Source organism: Gossypium hirsutum, chromosome A06 (genome assembly GCF_007990345.1).
Source record: "Gossypium hirsutum isolate 1008001.06 chromosome A06, Gossypium_hirsutum_v2.1, whole genome shotgun sequence".
Classification (NCBI taxonomy): Eukaryota; Viridiplantae; Streptophyta; class Magnoliopsida; order Malvales; family Malvaceae; genus Gossypium; species Gossypium hirsutum.
The window spans coordinates 38,101,430-38,129,338 of record NC_053429.1 but is presented as its reverse complement, the minus strand read 5'-3'; the positions used below and the strand labels follow the sequence as shown (position 1 = coordinate 38,129,338).

General features: G+C 31.8%; 2 protein-coding genes and 1 long non-coding RNA gene across 3 annotated transcripts; 2 read left to right on the top strand and 1 right to left on the bottom strand.

Moving 5' to 3' along the window:
• Positions 1 to 6,524: 6,524 nt before the first annotated feature.
• LOC107963587 (glycosyltransferase BC10) lies at positions 6,525 to 7,837 on the bottom strand. Its single transcript, XM_016900040.2, has one exon. The coding sequence runs from the start codon at positions 7,737 to 7,739 to the stop codon at positions 6,618 to 6,620; it is 1,122 nt and encodes a 373-aa protein (XP_016755529.1). The 5' UTR covers positions 7,740 to 7,837; the 3' UTR covers positions 6,525 to 6,617.
• Positions 7,838 to 10,573: 2,736 nt separating this feature from the next.
• Positions 10,574 to 12,029, top strand: LOC107962925 (uncharacterized). The gene is made up of 2 exons (XR_005928635.1): positions 10,574 to 11,341; positions 11,455 to 12,029. It is a non-coding gene; the product is annotated as an uncharacterized lncRNA (long non-coding RNA).
• A 13,494-nt stretch (positions 12,030 to 25,523) lies between these two features.
• Positions 25,524 to 26,060, top strand: LOC107963336 (uncharacterized). Its single transcript, XM_016899883.2, has one exon. It carries the CDS (start codon positions 25,524 to 25,526, stop codon positions 26,058 to 26,060), a length of 537 nt encoding a protein of 178 aa, XP_016755372.2.
• Positions 26,061 to 27,909: the final 1,849 nt, after the last annotated feature.

The window sequence follows — 27,909 nt, the reverse complement described above, 5'->3', positions numbered from 1 at the left end:
TTTGTTGGGGCGACTGTTGTGGCCTATTCGGACAAAGTTGCCTACTCCTCACCTCCATTGACAATAGATATGGCTTGTCGACGACTTTAAACCATGGCATGTACTCCAAACAAGTCTCCATGTTTGATAAGAAAAAATATTCACGAATTGGTAAAAATTTCATCCTATAATTCTAAATGTCGATATTTTTATCCTACAATTCTAAACGTCGATATACTCTTTGTGGAAATCTCACCAACTTTTGTCGGTCTTCCCCCGCAGATCAAGCTTGTGCAGTGCTTCGATGTCTTGGGTCGGCGACGTATTTTTTGCCTTCACTCAAACTATCGCATCACGCGATCCGATTTGTGCATCTCCACTATTGTGTAAACTATCAGTGGCACATTCGCACCCCACATACTCCAAATGGCCAAAAATTCGAGCAGGATGCATTTTATGATATCCCGATTGACGTATGTCATCCATTCAAACTATAGTGTACAATTATAAATTTTGTTATGTGCAGAATTTTAAATTTTAAATCATTATGTAATTATTATAGGTTTGAAAAATTCAATAACTAACCTCAACTTCCAAGCGTTAATCTAACATCAGCTGGATATCTTCAAGCTGTTATGGTAGTCCCGCATAACTCAGCCCATGGTTCCGCCTACTTAAATAATATGTTAATTCAAACATATAATAAATAAACAACATTTACTATATTAACTATATATTATTATCAAATGAATTTTATCCTGTCACCAATGAGAATGTATAAGGGTCATTCACTCGGGGACATAGAAATGGTAGTGCCACCACGCCCATGACTGTAGTAGGAGTAGACAACCATCGATTAACATCTTATTCGGTTTCGTCACTCAACACAACTCCCTGTAGAACGTGGCCAACACGACTAATCCACAACTTAGTCATCCATATTCTTTGAAGTCAACTAGGTGTAGTAACCACCTTATGTGTACCAAATTTCGAGTTTTATCGGGCATTAGAATGCCCTCGATTAACTTTAAGATGAATATTCGGGTGTATTGTCCTTTGACGATGTCGGTCGTGTCCTTAGGAAGTTCTTTGAAATTATTTTCCAACCACTTCATATCTATCCGACCACCTTGAAACTTGTTTGACACCTTCCCCAAAAATGCCTCGCAAATGTCCTATTCATTGAGAATGACTGACCCATCCACCGGTAAACCGAGCTGAAAAGCTATGTCTTCAAGTGTGATTATACATTTACCGCATGAAAGATGAAATGTGTGTCTCGAGTCTCCATCTCTCCACTAACGCAATGATAAGTGTAGGATCCATATTGAAGCCCTCAAGTATACGAGATGCATGTAAAAATCTCGCATCTTGTAAATAACCACAAGTACGGTGTCTGGGCTCTTTAACAAATTATGTATAAACCCCTCCAAAACACGGTCACCCGCCTATTAAAAGAAAACTTTAAAGTTAACTTAATTGATAATAACAAAATTTAAAATTTTACCTTACCATTATCAATTGAGCAGCGGATATATGCTTGTTGTCCAAAATTATTAGAAAGCTTGTCATTCGTGAATATTTAATCGAAATTAATAATATATGAAATAATAAAATAAAACTATAATATTTTTAAACAAGTGTATTGGAACATTTCGCTCAACACTTGAAAAAATTGAGAGAGTTGAAAGAATTGAGAGTTTAAAGAGAATAAACTGGATTTGAGTGAAAAGAATGAAAAATGATATGGTATTTATAGGAAAAAAAATAATCATTGGCCTTTAAAAAATTTTACCATTGGCCTCGTTTAAATTCTAGCCATTGGAGGAAAGCACACCCAATTGGATGCGTTTTCACACCCTTTTACCAAAAACGACCTATTTCCCTAAACTTTAAAAAAAAGGCCTATTTGGTCAATTAAAAAAAACAACATATTTATCTAATTTAGCCTATTGACTTAGCTAATTAATTCAATATTTGTAATGATTGATTATAATGATATTTGTTAGTACAATATAAGTAGTAACCTTAAAAAACATGTTAATCCTTAACATCTTTACCCTCCTATCAATTTTTTAAAAATGATGTTAATTACACCGGATATCCTCAAATTATGTTAGATTTTAAATTTTTGTCTCAAATTTCAAAACTTTCTAATTGAATCTTAAAACTAGCAAAATTGTATCAAATCAAGTTCTTCTATCAACTTAGTCATTAAATGCTAAATCAAATTTAACTTTGAATATACTTAAAACATGTTGATCAAATTTTATACATATTTACCTCTCGCGTGTACAACTTATATCCAAGGGCCAAAGGCAAAAATTTTGTATGTTGAGGGTTAAGATAAATTATAAAATTTAAGGAGGCAAAACAAAAAATTTTGTGCCAAAAAGCCATAAATTGATTTATTAATTCTTTTAGATGGGCCAAAATGATTTTTTTTAATTTATAAAATGAGCCAAGGTCGGTTTCTCCTTGGCTTCCTTTGTATAGATGAATTTTAAATTTGGTCTATGTGTTTTAAATACGCTTCATGTCTAATACGAGCAAGAATTAAATACCCCAGCTCACCATTGAACTAACAAAAAGAGATATCATTAGTATCGATGTTTTGAGGACTTAACTATGCTCCATTTGGAAACATGAATTTGGATTTCATTGTTATGTAAATGGTAAGATTGAAATGCATATACTATAGACAAATTATTTTGAGTTCAATACAATATATATTTGAAATATATAAAAATATGAATTTGTTAAATCCAAAAATATTTTACGAATTTCAAATTCATTACTAAATAAGCATCAAACAAATCCACAAATTTGAGAAATTATCATAAATGCTACATTTTTAAATAGCTAACAACTTAATTTACATTATTGTTGAAATTCAAATTCAAGATCCAAACGCGACCTTAGAATTTTTTTTGAACATTAATCATATTATACGTTATTTTCATATTTGTTTTGTTTTATACAATGTCAAGAACTACCTATGACCCCTCCTTAACCCTTAAATAGGAGGATAATGAGCTTCAGCGTACTTGAACCCACGTCCTCCTACACGGGCAACAATATCGATGTTGATCGAATAAAAACCAATCAAACTTTAGAATATTTTGAAATTCAAGATTAAGTTTAAGATTTAAAGTTATACTTTGGAGACTACCAATGGAATTATCCCTTAAAAGAATTAATAGGGTAAGCAAGAAAAAATAAATTTCATTACAATATCATAAACGGATAAGATTTTTCATGTACCTACTTAAAAATAAATAAATTTGGGGATCAGGTAATTAACACCCACTCAAGTTTGGCTAGAGGAGCTCATGAGTTAAGTTGGGTCTAAGAATGATATTAATATATTTTATGTTTGCCCAAGCCCACTCATATTAATTTTAAATTTTTAAAAATATTTATATTATTTTAATTTAATATTTAATAATTTTTATTTATTGAATTTTTATATAGTCATTTTAATATTATTTTAATGTTTATATTAGAGTAATATTATATATTTATTATTTATTTTTCTTAATGTGTTATGAATTACCTAATATAAAGTATTATAAAGTTAAAAATGGGTTGGGTCAGGCTAGGCTTAGGGCTTGAATGTTCAAGCCTAAGCCCAATTCATATTTTAGACGAGTCAATTATTTTTGCCCATGCCCATTTTTCTAGTATAATATTTTTTTATCCAAACCTCCTAAATTTCGAGTAGGCATTTACGCCTGGATGAATAACCCAACTCATGAACAGGTCTAAACTCGATCCTCTTAAGGCGGAACTTTTTAAAAATAAAATGCAGTGTCTCGATAGTAACCCTAAATAATAAGTATTTATTAACCTTGAATAATAAACAAAATCAAATCATTATAATGCAATAGTAATATATTCAAATGGAATCAAAATTAAAATAAATCTCAATGGAACTTATTTTTATGAAATTTAGAAAAGAAAATCACACAATGAACTCAAAATTAGTCAATTGATATTATTGTCAGTATAGGAGGACGTGAGTTCAAACGTACTAAAATACGCTTATTTTCCTATTTAAGGGTTGAAATAAACTATAAATAGTTCTAGGCATATTTGTATAAAAAACTCAAAACCCATGTTGTTTAATTCAAACTTTACGATTTAACCTGAGAATTATACATAATTAAAAGTTATTATTCAAGAGGACAAATACTAACGAGTAATAATAATAAATGTCACTTGTTTTTCTTGTAAAAAAAAATCAAAGGTACTTATTCAATAGATTAAATACTAACGAATAATAACCAATGTGACTTAACTCTTTTTTATATATATATATAGAACATTAGAATGAAAATAGAGGTAACACAATTTAAATTTATACTAAACATATATCTAATAAAAAGCTTAACTATTAATCCATACAAATCAAGACAAAAGTCAATAAAATTTGAGCACCAATTCAAATGTCTTTTTTAATTGTATAATAATTATTTTATTACATGATCCTAAATATTGTGAAATTAGATAATAATCCTAAATTCATTATACATATAATGATGCTTTTTGTTAAGAAAAAATAAAGATTTTAAAATTATTAACCCTAAATTTGTAACAATTTAACTCTTCTGTCGTTCCTTTTAATCTAATGTCACTCAACACAAAGGCGCGAACATTAAGAAACGCTTTTCACGACAATACGAAGGAAATCACTGGGTTTTTTTTTTCCCTAGCGTTGCTTTGTTTTTTTTGGCATATAAATTTTATAAGTAAAAAAATCTGATGTACCTCCCAATTTCGAGTTTAAACAAATTTATCCTTCTAAAAAATAAAATAATTTAACTCTTTTCAATTTCGTTAATCAATGATTAATAACAATTACAAACTATGTTATTATAATAACAAATTTTACCATTAATTTTTATATATTTTATTAATTTAATCTTGATTCTAATAATTTAATTTAATTTAATTTTAATACTTAAATATTTTATCAAATTAATTCTAATTTAAAAAAATATTATTTTAAAAAAAATCTAAAAAGAATATATAAAAATAATTTAAACTTCGTACTAAAGGGTCAACCCTATTGTATCATGTGTATTAAATATATTTAATTTAAATTCTTTTTATTTAATAAAAAATAAAGAACTTTAATTAATTTATTAACCTTGTCAATGTTATTTCTTTCCTTTTAATCTTTCTTCCTTACTTCCTCCTCCTCCTAGCTTCATCACCATCACAAACGCCAAGCTTCGTTCAGGCCGCCACCACCACCTCTACTCAAGCTTCGACCCAGCGCCGTTCACACACCTCCACCATCGTCATTTTCCAACTGAAGCTTCATTAACACCAAATCTCACTAAATGGTAAAATAGCAAGGACAGAGGCGAACCCATCGATACAAATTTCAAATAAAGCAGTAAAAAATGAACAAAACTCAGCTCAAATCATCTACAGAAACATGCAAAACACAAATTAAGAACATAAAAAGTAAAAATATTTTGACTATGTCTATGCTGATTAAAACAAAGAAACCCCAAAGGGATCCAAATACCCATTAGCAAAAGAAAAAAAAATTGTACTCTGAGATAAAAAAAAAAGTGCAATATAACCAAAAACAATAAAAGATAAGCTACCAGGTGGGAAGATAAGATAAAAATTTGGATCTGAGAAGATAGAAAGATCAAAAGGGATGATGGGTTCTAGTATTATTCAATAACTAAAAAATAGACAAACATCACAACAGAAGAGAGTACAGAAGAAGGGTCTTTGTTTCTAACAATGGTGATTTTAAATGAAGAGAGCAGTAACAATAGCAGAAAACAAGAGAAGACACTAAATATATTTGTTAAAAGATAAGATGAGAAAGTTAAGAGAGAGAGAGAAGACTTCAATTCCAACGGGTCGATGTATGGGTTTTGAAAATATTAAAAATGCTTCAGTTGGAAAATGATGATGGTGGATGCATGTGAACGGCGTTGGGTTCGAGCTTGAGCAACGGCGACTGCTTGAATGGAGTTCCGCGATGGTGACGGTGATGGTGATGACTGATGAAGCTAGGAGAAGAAAAAGGAGGAAGAATAAAAATTAAAAGGAAAAAAATAAAATTTTTAAGGTTAATTAATCAATTAAAGTAAAATTATTTTATTTTTAATTAATAAAAATTAAAAGGAACAAAAGAGATTTTAAATTATATATTTTTAATACACATGGCATTGACCCTTTAATAATTCATATATTTTTTATAAAGTTCAAATTATTTTATTTTTTATTTTTTTTATATTTTAAAAAAATATTTTTATTTATCTTTTCATATAATTTTTTAAAATTAAAATTAATTTCAAAAATATATAAATATCGAGAATTAATTTAATTTAATTATTAAAATTAAGATTAAATTAATAAAATATACAAATATTGAAGGTAAAATTTATTATTATATCAATTAATATTATATAAAATGGATGAAAAACAATTATCATTAATCATTATTTTTAAAATTGATAAAAAATTAAATTATTCTATTTTTTCAAAAAAGAGTAATTTGCTCGAGAGAAACTGGAAAGATTTTTTCTCAAATTTTATAAAACCGTTAAAACTAAAAAGAACAAAGGAAATTTACAACAAGGCCATTGCACACACACACAAATCCTTTAATCCTTGAAAATGACGTCACTTGCGATGCTCATCAATGGCAGGATCGAATCTGGTGAGAACTTTCGAGCGAACAAAAATGGGTCGCGCCGCCGCATTAAGGTTGGATCAAAGCTGTCGATTCCAGAATCGTCGTATCTAGGCTTATCATTTTTCAGCCTCACGATCAACTGGGGACCCACCTCGGACGCTGCGTACATGCGTGGGTGACCGTCGGAGCTCCCATTCCAGTCCACGTGTGTCAGGGTCCAAGGGACAACATTACGCGGATCCCGTATGTGGATGAGCGTAGGGAAGTAATTTTCTTCCGGATAACACGTGTCCCGCACCACGCACGATTGGTTGAACTTGGCCCAAATGGTTTCATCGCCAACGATAAGCCTTGCATGCTGACGTGTCAAGGACCAAAACTGGGACCCAATCCGAAAATCTTCCAACTTCACCTCTGGCAACATCGCATCCGGCCCACGCGCCGCCCACCTGTCGTAGCTCCCGATCTCGTTGTTCAGGATCTCGATGAAGCTTTTCTTGGACTGGGTTAGGGTTTCGTAAGTGAAGTTGAAAGAGTGAATTGGTATGCAAGAAGCGGACAAGAGGGTGAACATGTGATTCGAACGGTCATGAAGCAGCGCGTGAGCCAATAACCGCCGTGCCGCGGAGATGAGAGTAGGGGTGAAACGGAGGGAGGGTTTTGAAGGGATGACTCGGTGAGCGAACACGCCCGAGAACGTCATTTCGTAAGGGTAACTCGGGTCAGCATGGACGTAAACATTAAAGAGGTTTTTAGGGGTTTTATTAAAGTACAGCTCCCAAAGGGGAGCAAAAGGTAAAGGCGACACAGTTAGAAACAAAAATGCGATCTTTTTAGGTAAGCCAGGAGGTGTTCTTGAGTTGACTCGAGAAGCGGCTCGGAGGAGTGACTTGTCATCTACTGGTGGTAAAGGCGGTGATTTGACGGAGAATCTTTGGTGGGTTTTGACTGCGGGAGTGAAATCCAGAACAGGGTCGTGCTCGGAACCTCCGTGGACGGTGGTTGTCGGAGAAGTTATTGTAACAATAATGACTAAAGGCAAACAAAGGATTAAAGCACAAAAGAGTGACAATGGTGTTGGGGACAACATGATTTTGCTTTAAGACACTGACAAGGAGAGAGAGAGAGTGTGAGACATTTAGAGTGAGAAAAAAGTGGGATTTGCCGATTAGGTAATTCCCAATAAAACAAAAAGCGTGATTATTATTTTAGGTTTAACTATAAAATGCTCCTAAGTCTTAAATTATACCAATTTTCAATTTATGTGTTTGATTTTTTTTATTCCAAAACCATTCATTTCAACCAATAATATCTAGTCAATTTGATCAATGGAGTAAAACTAGCAATAGACCAAATTGTTTGTGAATTGGTAAAAACCAAAAACCATTACAAAAAAAATAAACTGTCGAATTGATTTACAGTTTTTTTATTTTTTAATTAATTAATTAATTATTGTTGAATCGACAATTAAATTGATTGAAATAGGGATAGTTGGCTTAACTAATTCGAGCATCAATATGATTTTTATAACATTGATTATGACTCTCTAATGTCCAATAAAAATATGAGATATCACGTTTTTATTCGCTAGTATCATTTTTTGTGGTTAAATAAAATAAAATTGATAGTTTAAATATTATTTTTGACAAAAATAAGTTTGGATACTTAATTGAGAAAATCATTTGAGAATTAATTTTATATTTAAGAAAAATTTAAATATAAATATATAAATATTGAAGAATATGACAAGTTTTGAAGTCAGAAAAGAAAATCAAATTCTAGAGTATGAAATACAAACATTAATTATGTAAATGAAGAAAAATAACTTAAATGCATGAAAATACAAGCATTTTATGGTGTTTTAGCGTCAAAATAAGTATGGTCTAAATTTAATAATTATTTCATCCGTTTATACTTTGATTTTGATGTATGAATCGTAATTGTAATTATTAATTTTGATTATAATTATATAGTTGTATACTTATAAATTGTAATCCTACATTCAAAAACAATTTAAAATTATTTCTAACTATAATAAGATAAATTTGAATTTCATTTATAAAATAGGCAATGTATGTGGCATTTTCATAGATGGAAGGCTGTTCAAAACCCTTCCTTTTTTTCCTTGACCATTTATTATTTTCTTAGACCATGGGCTAGAGAGAGGTATAATGGCTTCAATAAAGATATATGATTTTTTTGATATTTTGGTTATTTAATTTTGGGTTAATGGGTAAATTTATCAATTATCACTATATTTAGGCGCAAATTGAATTTTGGTACTTTACGTTGTCATATAAATTTATCACTACATTTTTTTTATCTTTATATTAAGTTTTTTTCATAAAACTATTAAATTTAAAATAATTTGAAGACAATTTTTTTTAAAAAAATTGCATTTATTTTAACATTTAACAAAAATAACCTAATTAAATAATATTAAACAAACAGATTATTTTATAAAAGTTAAACTTATTTTTTATTTATATATTATTTTTAAGTATTTATTGTATTAAATAAATATTTGAATTGAATTTATTAATTTTTAATATATTATAAATTATATTATTGTTACCTAAAAGAATTTTCCTCATTAATTTTTGTTTTCAAATAATCAAAATTAATATTGAGTGTTAAAATCTAATTTAAAAGAATAAACTCAAAGCTGTGATCAAATTTAAAATTTAACAATAAAATTTAATCACATAAAAATTGAATAAATGACAATTTAACTCATATTTTTTTAAATATAATAATAAACATCAATTAAAATAAAAGTATAATAATAAATTTCAATATTTATCTATAATATGATGACCTTTAATTTTTTATACAAAAGTCGACGAAGCTACGGTTAAAGTAATAAAGTTGTTGTCCATTAGCATCATAGATGGGGTTTGGATGATGTGTCATTCACATCTATATTGGTAAAAGAAAAAAAGTAGTTTTTTTGAAGGAGTTTTTACAATTACAATTATAAGTAGAATATAAAATCACAAATGACATATATTCGGTCAATTAGAATCATAATTAATTTAATATAAAGTAGAATGGATTGAAAACTAAAATATATTTAAATTTATATGAGAATGAATTTAAATAAAGTTACACATAATAAAATAAGATGAGGTAGAACCCATAAATAATATTTGTAAATGCCAGAACTTATATCTAAGAAATTAAAATTCTAAGACCTAAGCCCCCTTGAGAATTCTTCATTGCGAAAAATAAATTTATACAAAAGAAAATTACAAAATGAATAAACCGCATAAATTTATTTACTCAAAGCATTGCAAGATTCATTAGATCAAATTAGAGTGGTTATAATTTTATTTTCCAGGTAAAGGTTGGTTATGTATATTAATTAAAATATATTATATTAAATTATTAAAAAATATATACAAAATTTTTAATCTCTCATGAATATAAAATAATATAACGCAAGTTTTAAAATTTTAAAATGATGATAGTTTACACATCTATAAATTGGTACTTAAAACTATATATTTGTTCATTTTGGTACTTAAATTTTTTTTGTCATAAGTGATATCTAAATTATTTTGTTTTTCTCAAGTTGGTATCTCTGTTACTCAAACCATTAGGCAAATCATTAAATCTATTAAAAATAAGCTTAGCCCATAAATTGACACTTAAATTATGTATTTTCCCATTTTGGTACCTAAATATTTTTTTTGGTTATAAATGGTACCTAAACTAGTTATTTTTCTCAAGTTAGTACCTCTGTTAATACAATTGTTAGTTAAACTATCAAGTACATTTTTTAAAAAGATAACCAATTAAAGAATGTGTCACATCACGAAAATTGGGTTAGAAAAAATTAAGTTAGTGAACCGAGAGAGTGGTCACGTCCTGATTTTTAAGTTAAGATACTGAAAATTATGTAAAGTGAGTGATTCGGTTTAATGGGTAGGTGTTGTGTTTGTGTGTGTAAGATTTTGGGTTTGAACTCTTCCTTTATAGTTTTGTTAATTTTTTATTCAATTCAACTTTGGACATTTGACTTAAGTTTAATTTTTGCTCAGTTGATAATATAATGAGTTTGTTGGTTTAGTGGTAAGGTGTTAGCTTACCCTTTGATATTGTGTTTGAATCTATGTTTATGCAAAGTAGAATTATTTTTGTTTTAAACTCTGGAAAAAATCTGATAAGGATAGCTAATCAGTTTTATTGGAAGTTACTATGTCTTTTTTTAAAAAAAAAATGGAGAACAACCTCTTAATATTTCTCCCCAATTTTCTTACTACATTTTTTCTCTCCCACATCCTCATTCCCTCGTTCTGTTGTTTCCACATTTCCCACTACCCCATCTTTTTTTTTTTTAGTTATTGCTCAATACTATTGCAAAATAAAACTCTTCTCTGCCATTTTTCTTTTCCTTTTTTGTTCTTCCAATTTTTTGTGCCATTACCTCTAGTCTTGTGCTGCGTTCATTTTCTTTTTATCGCTTTGGTGCCGTGATTATAAGGGTTAGGTTGTTGTCTCGGTAAAGGTGCGTATATGTATTTTCCAATGGCATGATTAATAGATTTTATATTATGAACTTGTTGGAAGATTTTAGGTTCTTGAACCTGTTCATTTTAAATCATTCATGTTTTTGGTTAAGCGAAGGATGTGAGATTCATCACTTTTCTCCAATGAGTTAGGTGTTATAGGACCGCTCTTGCTTCCAAGGTATGTTCTCGAATGCTATTTTTAGGGATTGTTATTAAGTGCTAAGCATCGTAATTGCGTTTCAGTTTCATAGGTAGATGTCAATTTGATTTAGTTTTGTGTGATGTGCTCAGGATCTCATTGCTGCGTAGGGTCAATATTCTAGTAGGCATCAGATGTGTGTTTCTAACTTGAAACCACTGCGTATAATCTGAAAGATTTAGAAAAACAAAAAGAAAAGTCGAAACTGTTCTATGTCACATAGCCGTGTGACAGACCGTGTCGGCCATGTGACTGGTGGTGTGTTAGGCTGTGTGGGGGCACATGGGTGTGCGCGATTACACAGCAAATCAGGTAGGCCATGTAGGACATACGGGCGTGTGAAATCACAGGGGCAGGATAGGTAGCCTGTGTAGGCCACACGGGCTGGTTATCTAGGCCGTGTGAAACCAAACGGGCGTGTGGCCCATTTTTCTAAAATTTTCATTAAGGCCCGACTTAATCTATAATTTGTAATTAGACCTTTCGTGGGGTCTATTTTGCTTAAAAAACCCCGAAGTGAGGTATATGTGTTGTTATGTTCGGTAAGTGAGTTACATCTATATTATATATGTCGATATTTTTGTAAAGCATGTGTGATATTTGTATTATGTTATCTGTTCTGATATGATATTTGAGTCGAATATGTGATATGTACATATGTTATTAAGATTTTGCATAAGCATTGGTGTGGGTTTTGATGATGAAGGAAGTGTTTTAAGACAGTATTTCTGCAAATTTTGGCGATTAAACCACATTATATGTTTGGCAGCTCAGCTGCATATTTAATACTGGCATACCACCACTTTCCAGTGTGATTGGATGAATGGACTCATGTAGTCTTAATTGGTGTGGTTGGTTGGTTGGAGATGATGTGTAGCTAATGGGGGTAAGATTTATTCTGATATGATATGACATTTTGATTTGATATACGTGTATATATGTTTTAAAATTATGACACAGTGATCTAATATATGCTTCTCGATATATGATATTTTGATAAATTATTTGCATACATGAATACTATAAGTAAAACTCTGTTTCGATATTTGCAATTGTGTATATTGTAGTAAGAAAATTTTGTATGTGGGTTAAGTCACACATTGTGCTTCCAGCTCACTTGTTTGTTTAAAATTTTTCAAGTAATCTTCTAACTTAAGACCAGACGGCGTGCGGGAGCTTGGATTGTTTTCTCAGTCAATTAAAGTATGGCTATTTTCATAAATATCTATTATGGACTTTTAGGACTGTAAACTGTTGGACTTCGATTTGGTTTTTGTTTTATTCGTCGGTAAACGATATTTTCGAATGTGATACTGCAAAATCACACGAGTTAACAAAATGGATTTTGATTTTCAAAACTAAAACTTTGAAAATTTTCCGCTGTAAAATTAAGTAATTTCTTAAGAGTTTTTTTTGTAAATGAATAAATAGCTTTTAACGAATGTTTGCCATATTTATATTTTCTAAACACTCACTAAAATTAGAAGTTTTCAAACAAGATTAAGTTAAGAGTTATTCTGTAAAATAATTAAGACTTGTGTGAAATTTCCAAAATAACATGCAAGTGTTTTGTTAAAAAATTTATTTTCGGAATACTCGGTTTCTAAAGTTAGGATTTAACTTCTAGGTTTTTAAACAAACTAACTTCTAGGTTTTTAAACAAACTAATGTAATTTCTCCATATTTGGCCATAACGTCTAGGCCGAGTATGGGGTGTTACAGAATGACATGAGGCAAGAAAAGATAAAGTATTATGTTCTATTTTATATATATTTTATTATTTTCTTTCTTTAGAACTGGACCAATGGACAAACTGATCAGGCCTCCAATTCTTAGTTTGTTCAATTCTTCTGGTTCAATCAAATAAATTATTAAAAATTCATAAAAATAAATAAAATAAAAATATTTAAAAATAAAGAAAACTAATTCAATTGTTATTTAGCTTGGTTCAACCGACCTATATCAGTTTGCAAGTCAATCAGTTCGACCCTATCTCTGAATCGGTACCCTAACTGGTTCGATCAATCGTTCCAATCCAATTGTTCCAATCCGATTCTGAAACTGGTTCTAATCGATGAAATAATTGTTTTTGATCTCGTCAGGTCAAGCAAGCTGGTGATGAAGTTTGAAAACAAAATTATCCACCAACATCTTAACCTCAGGAGGGCGAATTTTGATTATCACTAATATTTCCTTGCGTTATAAAAGAAGAAGAATAGTTTATACGATGTGGAACATTATTATTGTCATGTGTTATAAAAGAAAAATAATATAAAAATATTTTTTTAAGTTTATATGATGTGGCAAATTATTATTGACTGATTTTTTTTAAACATATATGACATTTTTGTGTAAATGGGTAACAAAAGAAAAATTTAGGTATCGTTTGTGATAAAAAATGTTTAGGTATCAAAATGGAGAAAATACATAGTTTAAGTACCAATTTATGGGTTAAACTTTTAAAAATAGATTTAATAGTCACAATTTGACTAATGGAGTTACCAACTTAGAAAAAAAAGAGTAGTCAAGGTACCACTTGTAACTAAAAAGAAGTTTAAGTATTAAGATAAAAAAATAGTATAATTTAAGTGCTAATTTATGAGTTAAGCCTTTATATTATAATCAATACAAATTAAGACAAAAAAATATTTAAAATAAACTTATGTTTAGTTGTCTAATATTAATCCTAGTTATTGGACCTTTTTACCTAAATAATACAAAAAAATAAAATTAATAACTGAAATGGTATGCCCATAAGATTGTTTACTAAAATGGTATGTTTTACTGGTGCCGCCTGTCAAATTGGCGGCACCAGACTGAAATATAATGATCTAAAGTATTCAGCAACCTGATATGTAGTTTTTTCATTTTGAGTGACTGTTGGAAAAAAAAAAGTGAACCTTAAATGTGGCTAATTGCCTTGTAAGCTCTCCTTATTTATTATTTTATTTTTATTCCCCTTCAACTCACTATATTGTGTTTAAACAAGCCATTAACCTATTTTTGTAGTTAAATAAGTCCTTTAACTTATGATTTTTACTTATAAAATTTATTAATTTTACTATTAAAGTAAATATATTTTATCCAAAGTAAATTTATTTAAAAAATATAAACTAATTCACATTTTATGTTGATGTGAATTTGATTAGAATAGTTTATTAAATAAAAAAATTAAAATTTCTTCAGAGTGCTTATATACTTGATATTCTTAACTACTCTTAAAATTTTTGATTACTTTTTTACATTTTATGTTGATGTTAAAGTGTATATAATTTTTATTGCATCAACAAAAAATTAAGATAAGAGCTTGAAATTCAAAATATATTTATTTTAATATTAACATAAAAGGCTTTTATGAGTAAAAATCATAAGTTAAGGGCTTATTTAACTACAAAAATAGGTTAAGGACTTGTTTAAACACAATAAAGTGAGTTGAAAGGGAATAAAAATAAAATAATAAATAAAGAGGGCTTACAAGACAATTAGCCACTGTGGTACCACTTTTTTCAGTAGCCTCTCAAAATGAAAAATTTGCATATTAGGTCCTTGAATACTTTAGATCATTACATTTCAGTCCATTGCCGCCAATTTGACAGGTGGCACTAGTAGAACAATACCATTTTGGTAAATAATCTAATGGCATACCATTTCAGTTATTAGTTTTATTTTTTGTATTATTTAAGTAAAAAAGCCTAGTTTTAGCTTTAATCAACTTATAGTTTCTTCCGTTGACAACCAATCGGGTACGCTTATGAAGTTTTTAAACTAACCTTTTTTATTCTTTTAATTTTCTTTTTAAAATATGTGCTGTAAATCTATGTTAACAATTAACAATTTTTAATTTTGTTAATTTAATTTAATAAATATGTTATTTCAAATTGCCTTTTGAAATTAATAAATTTTAAAATATGTTTTATCATATAGAAGTTATTTTGATTTTAGGAACCGTCTAAATTTATTCAAATTTTATTAAAATATTTTTATTTAAAAAATGCTTTAAAATAATTCAATTTAAATTTTACTAATCTATTTTTTTTAAATATGCTTACATTACTATATTCTTGAACATTATAATTTACAAATTTAAATGTGATTTCTCTATTTAAAAAAAAATGTTATGAATTGTTGATTGAGTCTTAACTCGATTGGTATGTGTATTATTGCCAATGCAGAAAGATGTGAGTTTGAGTGCACTGAAACACATTATCTTTCTATTTATGAATTGAGAATAGACTATGGGTAATTCTAGGTATTGTATCAAAGATATGACTAGAACCTATAGTAAGATTGTTAAAAAAAACGTTATAATTTTCTTAAGAAAAATTAAAAGTATGTTTTTTTCTAGAAGTTTGAATTTAATTACATTTATAAAAGAAAATGTTTTTTTCACACTACAAAATTTAAATTTGATTAATGTGTTTTATTAAATTATGTTTAAAACTTATAAAAAAAATTCAAAATGTTTTTATCAAATTTTATATCAAAATGTGTTTTTAAAAGTATAATTTTCCAATTTTAATTTTATTAAACTGTTTTTTAAAAATATACAATCATGCATATCTTAACTTTTATTTCAAAACTTAATCACGTTATTATTTTTTTTAAATTATAATTTCCAAAATTAATAGTAATTGAAAATTTTTAAATTTGATTTAAAATAAATATTTTCAACTACAGTTTCTTTTTAAAAATTTGTTTTTAGAAAATGTATCTAAATCTATTTTAACAATATTCGTCAAAAGAAAATCTATTTTAACAATTATCATTTTTAAATTTTGTTCCTTCTATCAATATATTTTAAATTGTATATATTGTATAATTTTAAATTTTTAATTCGTTAAAAAATTAATATAATTTTTTTTCATAATTTAAAATAAATTTAGTTATTTAAAATTTTAGAAGTGGAATGTTACAATTTTGTTGATTGTAAAATATAATGAGTTCAATTTTTTTCCCCTAGAAGAGGATTAATTTAATGCATTCATTAAATGAAATTCTTTACAAAGCTTAGTAAAACATATGATGCATAACTTGAATTTGCATTTATGGTAAACTTTAATTGCTTTTAGTTGAATTTGGTTTTATGGTAGTATATTCTAGACAGTAATTAGATTTGCTCATGGGCTGAATTATTCATTCAGGTTTGAAGGCCTCTCAAAATTTGGGAGAGTTTAGGCAATAATATTAGGTCTGAAAAATGGGTTTGAGTAAAAAAATTAGGCCCATTTAAAATATGGACTGAGCTTGGGCTTGAACATTCAAGGCCCGACCCCAACCCGTTTTAAGTTTATATAAACTTTATATTATGTTATTTTTATATATTATATAATTTAGAACACATTAAAAAATAAACCTATACTAAATATATAATACTACTCTAATGTAAATATTAAAATAATGTTAAGATGAATATATAAAAAATTTCAATAGATAAAAAATGTATAAAATGTATAAAATTATTAAATATTAAAATAAAATAAATATTTTTTAAAAAATAATATGGGCGGGCTCAAAATGAGCTTGGGCTAGTCTTTTTGCAAATATGGGCAAGTTTGGGTAAAATTTTAGGCCCAAATTTCGGGCCGAGCTTCGCTCGGGCAAACATAAAGTATGTTAATATCATACCTAGACCCGACCCGACTCGAATCCGACCCAACGCGACCATGAGCACCTCTAATGGTAATGTATAAATTATGTCATATAAGTTTTATTTTTTATTTTTTAAATCTCATATATATATATGTGTGTGTGCGCATGCATGTGTGATATGCATTTGATTTAGTGATTATCACGTATGCTTTACAATTATTCTTCAATTGACAAAAATAAAACACATGAATTTTTATTTTTTTTACAAATGCTTAAATATGTTGATATTTTCATTAGCTACAAGCTCAGAATTATATTTGCAAGAATATTTTACTAGTTCTAGAAGTAGTGCATCTGTTACAAGGACTGTTGTAGAAAAAAGATGAACACAATAATATGTTTACGCAGTTTGGTTTCCCTACGTCTGCGGAGTCTTGCCTACAAAGATAATCACACCTTGTACAACAAGTTATTCAAGTTCTAACACTTACTAGTTTAGCAATCTCACTTTTGTACCAAAGATCTAAATCTCTCTCATCTAAGTTTCCTCCTTGAAAACTTAAGGCTAAATACCAAGTAATTCACTTGCTTTCACACTCAATGCACTCACAATTACAATTTCCTTACTCAACATATAAGTACTAATTCTCTTCATACAAAACCTATAAAATCCTTACGTATTCAAACTAATTTTGATTTTTCAACATACTAGATCCATTACAATCAATCTTCCATCAATGTAGCAAGATAATTAACATAGAAAATGCTTCATTAAGTCTAAGATAAATCTTCAAATCTTCAATATATGTTACCAAGTTACTCGATCTAGTATCCTTAAAATAGGGAAGTTGATTTGCGTGATCAATCTAAATCAATCTTCAAGATATGTTACTATAAAAGGTTTGGTTTTCAAAGATGAGCTTGCATAGGTCCAAAATATCAAAAAAGATCACAGCACAAAGATACTTTTTACAAAATTGTCAACTCTAAAAACGACCAGTTATGGTGCTGAGCAGTGCCAAATGTAGTGGGCACTACTTTTGACACTTCACTTACAATTGCCTCAACAGTCTCTCCCATTGACAATTTTTTGAACAAAACTAAAATAAGGAAACATATAAAACGATAGAAACAACTGCTCCCCTAACAAACTCCCTCTTAATTAATCAAACATAACTATAAACATAATTAAGCAAATAATCAATTAATTCCATTAAAGGAATAAATGCATTAACAATAAAAGTACTTAGAATTATATTATATCAAGTTTAAAGATAAAGGTCCAAGCAACCAAATTAATAAATGTTTATAAAAGTAAACATCCGCAAAAACAAATAAAGTCTAAAAGAACAAAATAAAAAGACTACATCACAACAACAACATCGAAAACATATCATCAACAACCTTTAGCCTTTTGCAACCTACCCCTTTCTGTTCAAACAAAGCTGCCAAAAAGCTACTAGAGTTGTTTAACCAAAAGGTCATTCCTCAATGCCTTGGCACATTGAACATTTGCCTTAAGCTGAGCAATGGCTTTTTTTCTTGAGAAGTATTTTTTGTTGGATCTCGTGCCTTAAGTGTAGTATTTTTGTCTATTTACAGTTGTATTTTCCAATTAAATAATTTTCTTAACCCAATTCTAATTCTGTTAAAGTCGTGACAACTTTACCGCAAAAGAATCTATGAGCAAATATATTTAATTTCCATACTCAACAGATTCAAAATGACCAATTAATTTAATTCCATTTTTTAAATTCAATTATTTACTTAAATAATAATTTGAAAAACTTAAATTAATTATCAGGTTATTTCCATACTTAGTGAGAAACCACATTCATTTCCAAATGTAACCCATTTCTCTAAATTAATCATTTCTATCCATTTTTTTGTTCATTTGATTCTACATGCAATTCATTTATGGTTTCAACGAGCTAATGGAGGGTTCAATTGGACATATGTAATTAGGGCTAAAATGATTTATAATAAAGTTCCACCTTTTCATGAAAAGTCAATCACTATCAAATAGTAATTAAGTCATCCATCACAAAGACAAACGATCAGTAGCCATGTTTTCCTTTCATCTATCGTGTAATTCCAATGAGAGAATACCATTTACCCATTTCTTGGCTTATGGATTCCACTATTGTGAATAGTGCTACATACAGTAGAAGATGCATGTACTACGCATCACCTTTTTATTCCTAATCTATTTGAACTCAGACATTTACTTACATCAAAGTATATGAGTCGCACACACATAGCCCATCATCCATTCATGGTTAATGTATTGATCTTCTATAATTCGTTGTGGCAAATTAAGCTATTTTCAACACTTAATGAGTCGTATTCAAGTAATTTGTTAGCTTTTTTTATCTAATCTATATATTTAGTAATTTTATCCTTGAAATAAATAAAACAAGCATTTTAATGTGGTTTTTTTGACCTATTAGGCCAATTTGGGCCTAAGGGAGGACTAATGGGTTGATTGAGTATGTAGGACGACGTTTTAGGCTGATGAGTCAATGGACTGCCCTGAATGTTGCAACATTAAGAGAAGATGTTGCAACAAGAAACTTCAAACCTAAAAGGGAGCATTCAACCTTCAATGTTGCTAAAACCACCTTGCAATGTCGCAACACCCAATTTTGAACCTAAAGGAGGAATACCCATATTTCAATGTCGCGACAACAACAATCCAATGTCGCGACAACAAACTTTAAACTTAGAAGAGGATGTCCGACAACCAATGTCGTGACAATCATTACTCAATGTCACAACAACCAACTTCGAACCAAACAGGGGGAGTATTCGATGTTAATGTCATGACACCGGTCCGACGAGGCGTAATTACCAGCCAATGGTGTTTTTCGTTTGCGCAATACAAATTAACATGTTTAACAAACCTTAGTGGACCTAATTTGGTCATTTAACAAGGAGACTATAAATATTAGTGCTCAAGACTTAATTGGTGGACTTATTTTGATTATTAAATTTTCTAGTTATTAGATTTAGGGTTTTTATTTTAGTTTTCCTATTCAAACAATTTTTACATTCAATTCAAGTTCAGTTATCTTTTAGTCAGTAAATTTACTTGTTTACTTCTGTTTTTGTTGCAATCGAATCACAATCTACATCTATTCCAAGGGTTTCATGAATCAATCTTCAACACACAATTTCGGATATAGATTCTCTTCTTCTTCTCTTGTTTTTACATTTATTTTGAATGTCTAAAATTCGATTAGGTAAAATTGCATATAGAATGGCCATGAACTAAGAACCCTAGGAAGATTGACGAGTGGAAGTGAGAATGATTGACTAAGGGTTTAGGGTTTACCCAAAATTAGTTGGCATAGATTAAGCAAAATTAAACCTTAGGATTGATGACCATAGGAGGTAACTTAGGTAGATGAGACCGAAAGGATAGTCTACTAAGCACCACATAATCTATCTTGGTTTAAGCTACCAAGTCGAAAGACAAGTAAGTTAACCCGATCAATTAACTATGATTTAGGCCAAAAGGTATTAACTAGGCTAGTTGTTAGCTAATTTGCTAAAACTTGAACTTGAAGTTAATCATGAACACGGATGCAAGTTATTCTTCTATCTGCATTACTTGATTGAAATTTAGGTTTTATTTTAGATTTTATTTTATGTTAGTTTATATCATATTTCTGTTAGTTGCTTGATGTAATATAATTAGTACGTCATTACTATTTCGACCTATTTGTGTGATAAATTGAAATTTAGTCTAGACAAACCTTATTTCGGTATGATCTTTGGAATACTACCTTGTGTTTCGTTGTAATACTTTAAATAATATTACAATTTGACCTATATACTTGAAGATACCACACTTTAGTTCTTACATTTAATTTCAGATTTACAAGTCTCGATGCATGCACGTCGGGGTGCGGTCATGTTTGTAACAGCCTGATTCAGACTCTAGTCGGAACGGTAATTTCGGGACCACAAATTCGAGTTAAAAAATATTTAAAAATTATTTTCTGTGTTTGTTATGTGTGAATTTGTATGTGTGAAATTTTTGTGCTATAATTTTATCGTTTGAGTGTCCAATTAAATAAAATGACTTAATCGCATAAATTGAAAACTTGATAGTTTAAAGCATAAGGGCCGAATTGTTAGTGGCTTTCTAAATTGAAGCATTTATGTTGTAAATAAACCATATACATGTGTTATGGACGGTAGTGCCCTTATTATTAATGGTTTTATAATTTTATTACAAAGGTTAAATAAGTAAATTATGTAATATTATGTAATGATAAAAAATAAAAAAATTATAACATGGATTCATATTATCATGTTCTTACCGAAAACATAAATATGAAAGAAAAGAAAAGAAAACCTAGGGTTCGGCCTCATTCAAGCTTGATTCAAGGTTCGTTCTTACTCGGTTTTTGATAATTTTTACGTTTTTGAGATCGTTGCTTCGAGTACTAGTAAACCCATCCTTGAATTTTTTATTGTGGTGAATATTTTGAGTTGTGTCATTGTTGAGAGCTTGTGATTTTTGTTGTTTGATGATGAAATATGAAAGATATGCTTTGGGTTAACATGTTTTGTATTGGAGTTTTTGATGATTTTGAGTAATTAGGACTAAATTCCACAAATAATAATTTGAGGGACTAAAATGTAAAATAAATAAAAAATATGGACTTGTATGAAGGTGGGTAAGATTCAGCCTAAATGGGTGTGATGAAATTTTGTATATTTTCTGTTTTGTGCAATAGGGACTCAATTGTAAAAGTGTAAATGTCAGAGGTAAAATGGTAATTTGCCCATTTATGTGTTTTTGGACTAAATTGAACGAAAATATGTTTGAATGAGCTTACTTTGAATATGTTTAGATCAAGAACCAAAGAAATCAAATTTGGATCAGGGGAAAACAAAAGTTGTCGACTAGCTGTCCCGTTTCGTTTTACATCGTCTGAGGTAAGTCTATAAGTGTAACACCCCAAAAATCCCAAAATCCCAAACTTTTTTTATTTTAGTTTTGATAAAAATTGTGTTTAATATTCTTATCCAAGCAATAATTTTAGTAGGTCTTAGTTAAGGTTTGAGTTCGAACCTAGGAATAAATGAAATTATAGTTTAGATATTAAAAGAATCAGGGCTAGCAAGTAGTTGGGCTTTTAAATAAAGTTAGGGGAAAATAGTATCAAAAAGCCTTGTAGAAGAGTGGTTAAGTGACGCCACTTAGAGTGTAAGGAGGTGGCGTTAGCTTAGAGTTTTTTAGAAGTTTAATTTTGGCCTTCTAGAAGGATGGAAGTGGCGTGAAAGTGGACTCTAAGGGAAGTGTTCAGGAGAGAAAATTAAGGAAAAGATCAAGGGGTTATCAGGGAGAAAAACAAGGAGATGAGAAAGGAGAAGTGATGGAGCCGAATGGGGAATTGGGCATGGGAAAAATTCAGCTATAAGGCTTATAAATAGGTGCCGAAAGCTAGGGTATGAAGCTAATGCCGAATTTTCTTCACCCTGTTACCAGAAACTCTTTTCTCTAAAAGTCGAAAACCCTCTGCTTTCATTTCTTTTTCCGCTTCCTTGTGCCGAATTCTATTCTTCCGCTACCTTATTGCTGACTTTTTTTCTTTTTCCTTGGAGCCGAATAACTCTCTTTTACCATACAAATCGTACGGGTAGAACCCTTTTTGGCCGAATACTCTTGGTGCCGCCAGTACCCTTTCTAATCGGTCAAGCCTAGTGTAAGTGCTTTGTTCTCATAATCGGGTTTTGCTAAGTATTGAGTATAAAGTCCCTCACTTGTTTTAATCGATTTTGGGTAGGAATAGGTAACGAATTTCAGTCATTGGATCTCTGCCAATTTGCTCCTCCGATGAGAGACTTTGGTAAGTGCTCTTAATCTTTGTTGGCCGAATGTTCATAGTTAAGGTAAGGGGACTTGTGTTGGATACGAGTCATCTATTATTCCGGTCTAATAGTTAAGATTAATGCAGATGTAAGGAGTACGTGATCAAGAAGAAACTATTTGGGATTTGTGTTCAAGGTAAGGTTAAGGTGAGATTCCGGCTTTTAGTAAAGTATTCGATAAGTATGTAAGATTAATCTTTGAGAGATATTGATTATAAGTTTGGGCTAAGGAGATCGCACCACGCTTGCTTACCAGGCATGTACATACACTGCACACAGACAATGAATCGGCAAAAGTCGAAATGCCGAAAAGCTGAAAAGTCGAAACGCCAAAAAGTCGAAAGTTGGGTTACGGTAGTCACACGAGTGCGCGAACACTCGTGGAAAGGAAACCGATAGGTTTCTTGAGGCCCATGGGCGATTCCATAGACTTAGGTTGAGAATTGGGCAAATGGGCCGGAATGGGCTAAATGGGTCTAATAGGCTATTGGGCCTATAATAGGCAAAGATTGATAAATGATGCTATGTGTTAGAAAATTTGTATGTGAGCATGAGTATAATATGATTTGGGCCTAATGGGCCATATGAAGGTGAATTAGGTCTAGTGGGCCATAAGAATATGAACTGGGCCAGATGGGCCATTTGAATAAGATTGGGCCTAGTGGGCTATATGCATGTATGTAGGGGTATTGGGCCTAGTATATGATGACTACATAAAAATTAATTAATTAATTGAGACCGTGGACAACTCATAGGGTTAAGGTGTGGCAACGGGTATATGCATGCCTAGGATTAGATCTAGTGAGAGCGTGGTACTTAAACGGTCTTAATGACCCACCTCCTTTTTCTGGAATCCTACATGGTGCATAGTTTTCGTTCACCTTAGCTTGTGGGGCTTGTTCATGGGCCAAGGTAATTGAAAGCCGCAATTAAAAGAAAATTACCGAAATACCCCTAAGGGCAAAAATGACTAAAATACCCCTAGGTGTTGAATGTAAGTTTTGTAGACGTGACATGCATACATATGATGTTCTGCTTAGGTTGCATATGGGGTGGGAATTATGGTACGGAGGAAGTATATGAGGATCGCATGGTTGCCTGACAATCGTGGATCCACCGATGACTTTTAAAGCCTAATATGTAAATAAAGGTAGTTCCGCAATCGGGATACCATTGGTGTTGGGCTAGGTGGGTCGATATTTATATCCCCACATGTTGTGATGGGGGACGGGGCTGGTGTGTAGCGAATGGATAATTTGAATGGGATTGCATTGCATGTTTAATGTATGATGATATTTGAATGCTTGATTTCCGTAGAGGGTTGTACATACTGAGTTTGTGGAAACTCACCCCCTCTTTTATTTTATTTTCAGGTGATGCTCAGTAGACGGTTTGATGTTTGGAGGGACTCTAGGTGGCTAGCTAGCAAGACAAACTTGGAATTTTTTTTAAAGCTTATAAGTTTTATTTTATTAAGTATGTTTCAGACCAGATTGTAATAAGGTTTTCATTATGCTATTATTACTTGAAGTATTATTATTTCCATTGTAATTACGAGAAGTTGAACATGGGTTTCCTAAATTATAGTATGTTTTCTATGTTTCCGTAACTTAATTTCTAAATGATAAGTTTTCTTAAATCAAATGTTTAAAACAAGGCTTTTGCAACTAAAAGGTGTGCTTATTAAGGTTTCTTTTGTTTAAGAAAGGTTTTCAATGAAAACACGGTTTTTGATGAAAACACAGTTTTCTTTGAAACATTTCAATGTAACACGTCAGATTCGGCCATAACATCCGGGCCAAGTTTGGGGTGTTATATTTAGTGGTATCAAAGCCAGGTTGTAAAACTCGGGCTGTGACTTGGGCCTTAGTACTTGGTTTCTTTTTGTGTTTTTAAAAAAATTACAATGTTTTGGAAAAGAGGAAGCCTTGCTGAGCGGCACACCAAGTCTCCGACGTCGAACCAAGTAAGTATTCTTATTCTAAAGTTTATTCAAATTATTATATAGTAGATAGTTAGAGGGCTACTTTAGATGATTTTGTTTGAAGGGAACCAAAGCCCGCAGGAACTTGAAACTGTAGAAGAATTCTGAAAATAGTCTTCTCTTTAATTACTTCCATAAAACATCAGGTTAATTATTAAACTAACTAAAACTTCATAAAATTTCTAATCCAGATAATACGCGAATCGACGATGAGTGCTAGAAGAGGTGCATGGGGCCGTGGCAGAGGCTGTAAAAGTTTTTAGGGCTGAATCATCGACATTAGGCCATGTGCCCAATATTGGAGTAGAAGAGGCTCCAGCCTCACCTGTGGATGGGGATGGACCGTATGATCAGGCCACGGGAGAAGATGCATTGTCGCAGGCAATGCTGAGAATTTTGGAAAGGGTCGCTGGGCCTAATAATGGTAGCGATAATCGGGGGTCCATTCCGGAGCGACTTCGATCGAACGGGGTTGAGATTTTTAAGGGCGTGGCTGGCGTGGCTCCTAATGTAGCAGAATATTGGCTGGAGGCAACTGAAAGGATAATGGAGGACCTAGACTGCTTACCTGAGCAAAAGTTGAAAAGAGTAGTGTCACTACTTAGGGAAGAAGCCTACCCGTGGTGGTTGACGGTGAAAGAGGGCACCCAACCGGAGCGGGTCACTTAGGAGTTCTTCAAAGCTACATTCGAAGGGAAGTATATGGATGCAAGCTATGTAGATGCTAGAAGAAAGGAGTTCCTGAACCTGACCCAAGGAAACAAATCAGTGGCGGAGTATGAGGCGGAGTTTCTAAGCTTTAGTAGGTATACAAGAGTAATGGTTGCAACGGAGTATGAGCGTTGCGTGAGATTTGAAGATGGACTTAAAGATAGCCTTAGGGTATTGATAGCTCCACAAAGGGAGCGAGTTTTCTCAGAATTGGTGGAAAAGGCAAAGATAGCGGAGGAGGTTAAGCGCACTGAGCGCTTAAATCAGGAAAAAGAAAGGGGTAGGAATAAAAGGGAGGCTGAGACTTCTGGTGTTGGACAGAGACGTAGGACTAAGGCCAGAGTTAATGGGCCAGTTAGAGCAGGGGCCCTTGTTGCTAATCCGGGGGTGCCACCTTGTGCTGACTGTGGGAGAAGCCATAGAGGCGAGCGTTGGAAGAGGACGAGAGCCTGTTTTGCTTGTGGGTCTATGGAACAAAGGATCAGGGATTGCCCCCGAATGCTAGGTCGAGAGCCGATAGTGGGCTAGGGAGGTGCTCAGCTGCCACGGGGTGGACAGCTGCCGCAAAAGGGTCATGGACAGGCGAGGGGCGGTAACGGTAATGGACGTGGATGCGGAGCACTAGGCAAAATTGTGGGCCATGCTGAGGCGAGACAACCAGCTTTGGTTTATGCTACTCGTCACTGAGAAGACAAGGATGCCCCAGATGTGATAACGGGTATGTTCTTTATTTATGAGTTACCTTACACAGCCTTGATTGATATTGGATCGACGCATTCATATGTTGCATGCAATAAGACTAAGTCTTTGGGTGATTTGTTTGAAATTATTGCAAATGAGATGACTGTGATAAGTCCGTTAGAGCAGTCCGTAGGTGTGAATAAGTTGTTTAGGGAGGTACCCTTAGTAGTCCAAGGGGTTACCTTTTTAGCGGACTTGATAGAGTTGCCGTTTAGCGAGTTCAACTTAATCTTAGGTATGGATTGGCTGCTTAAGCACCGAGCCACCTTGGATTGTGCTACAAAGTGAATGGTGTTAAGAACAGCAGAGGATAAGGAAGTAGTGGTGATTGGTGAACGTCAAAATTATCTGTCGGACGTGGTTTCAACATTAAGGGCTGAGAAGTTAGTACGAAAGGGATGCGAAGCCTTTTTGGCCTATATTAGTAATACGGAGGCTAAGATCCCTATTGTTAAGGAGTTGAGAATAGTTAGGGAATTTCTAGATGTCTTTCTCAAGGAGCTGCCTGGGTTGCCACCCAGCAGGGAGGTAGAATTTAGAATCGAGTTGTTGCTTGGGATGGCTCCAGTGTCTATCGCTCCTTACCGAATGGCACCAAAGGAGTTGGTGGAACTTAAGGTACATATTTAGGAATTATTGGATCGAGGATTCATCCAACTAAGTGTGTCTCCATGGGAAGCATCGGTGTTATTCGTGAAGAAGAAGGATGGAACTTTGTGAATGTGCATCGACTATCGACAGTTAAACAAGTTAACTGTTAAAAACAAGTATCCTCTGTCGAGAATCGATGATCTTTTTGATCAGTTTAGGGGAGCTTCGGTTTTCTCAAAGATTGATTTGCATTTGGGATATCACCAATTGAGGGTGAAAGAGGCGGATCTCCATAAGACGGCTTTCAGAACTTGTTATGGACACTACGAGTTTTTGATGATGCCATTTGGGCTGACGAATGCACTTGCCGCTTTCATGGATCTCATAAATCGAGTTTTCCAACCCTGCTTGGATCGGTTCGTGGTAGTCTTTATAGATGACATTTTTGTGCACTCAAAAGATGAGGATGAGCATGATGCACACTTAAGGATTGTGTTGCAGACTTTGAGGGAGAAACAACTGTATGCCAAATTCAGTAAGTGTGAATTTTGGCTAAGGGAGGTTACTTTCCTCAGACATGTGGTGTCAGCTGATAGGATTAAGGTGGATCCTCAAAAAATTAAAGTGGTTTTAAACTGGAAAACACCTAAGTCGATATCGAAAATCCAAAATTTTCTGGGCTTGGTAGGATACTATAGGCGGTTTGTCGATGGCTTTTCAATAATTGCTGCACCCCTAACTAAGTTGTTGAGAAAAAGGGTACCGTTTTTTTGGACGGACAAGAAACAAAAGAGTTTTGGAAAACTCAAGAAAGTATTAACGGAGGCCCCTGTGTTGATTCAGCCAGTACTGGGAAAGGAGTTTACGGTTTATAGTGACGCGTCGCATGTGGGCTTAGGACGTGTATTGATGCAAGAAGGAAAGGTGGTTACGTATGCATCACGGTAACTTAAGACTCATGAGGCGAATTACCCAACCCATGATTTGGAGCTAGCTGCGGTGGTGTTCGCGCTTAAGATATGGAGGCATTACTTATACGGGGAAA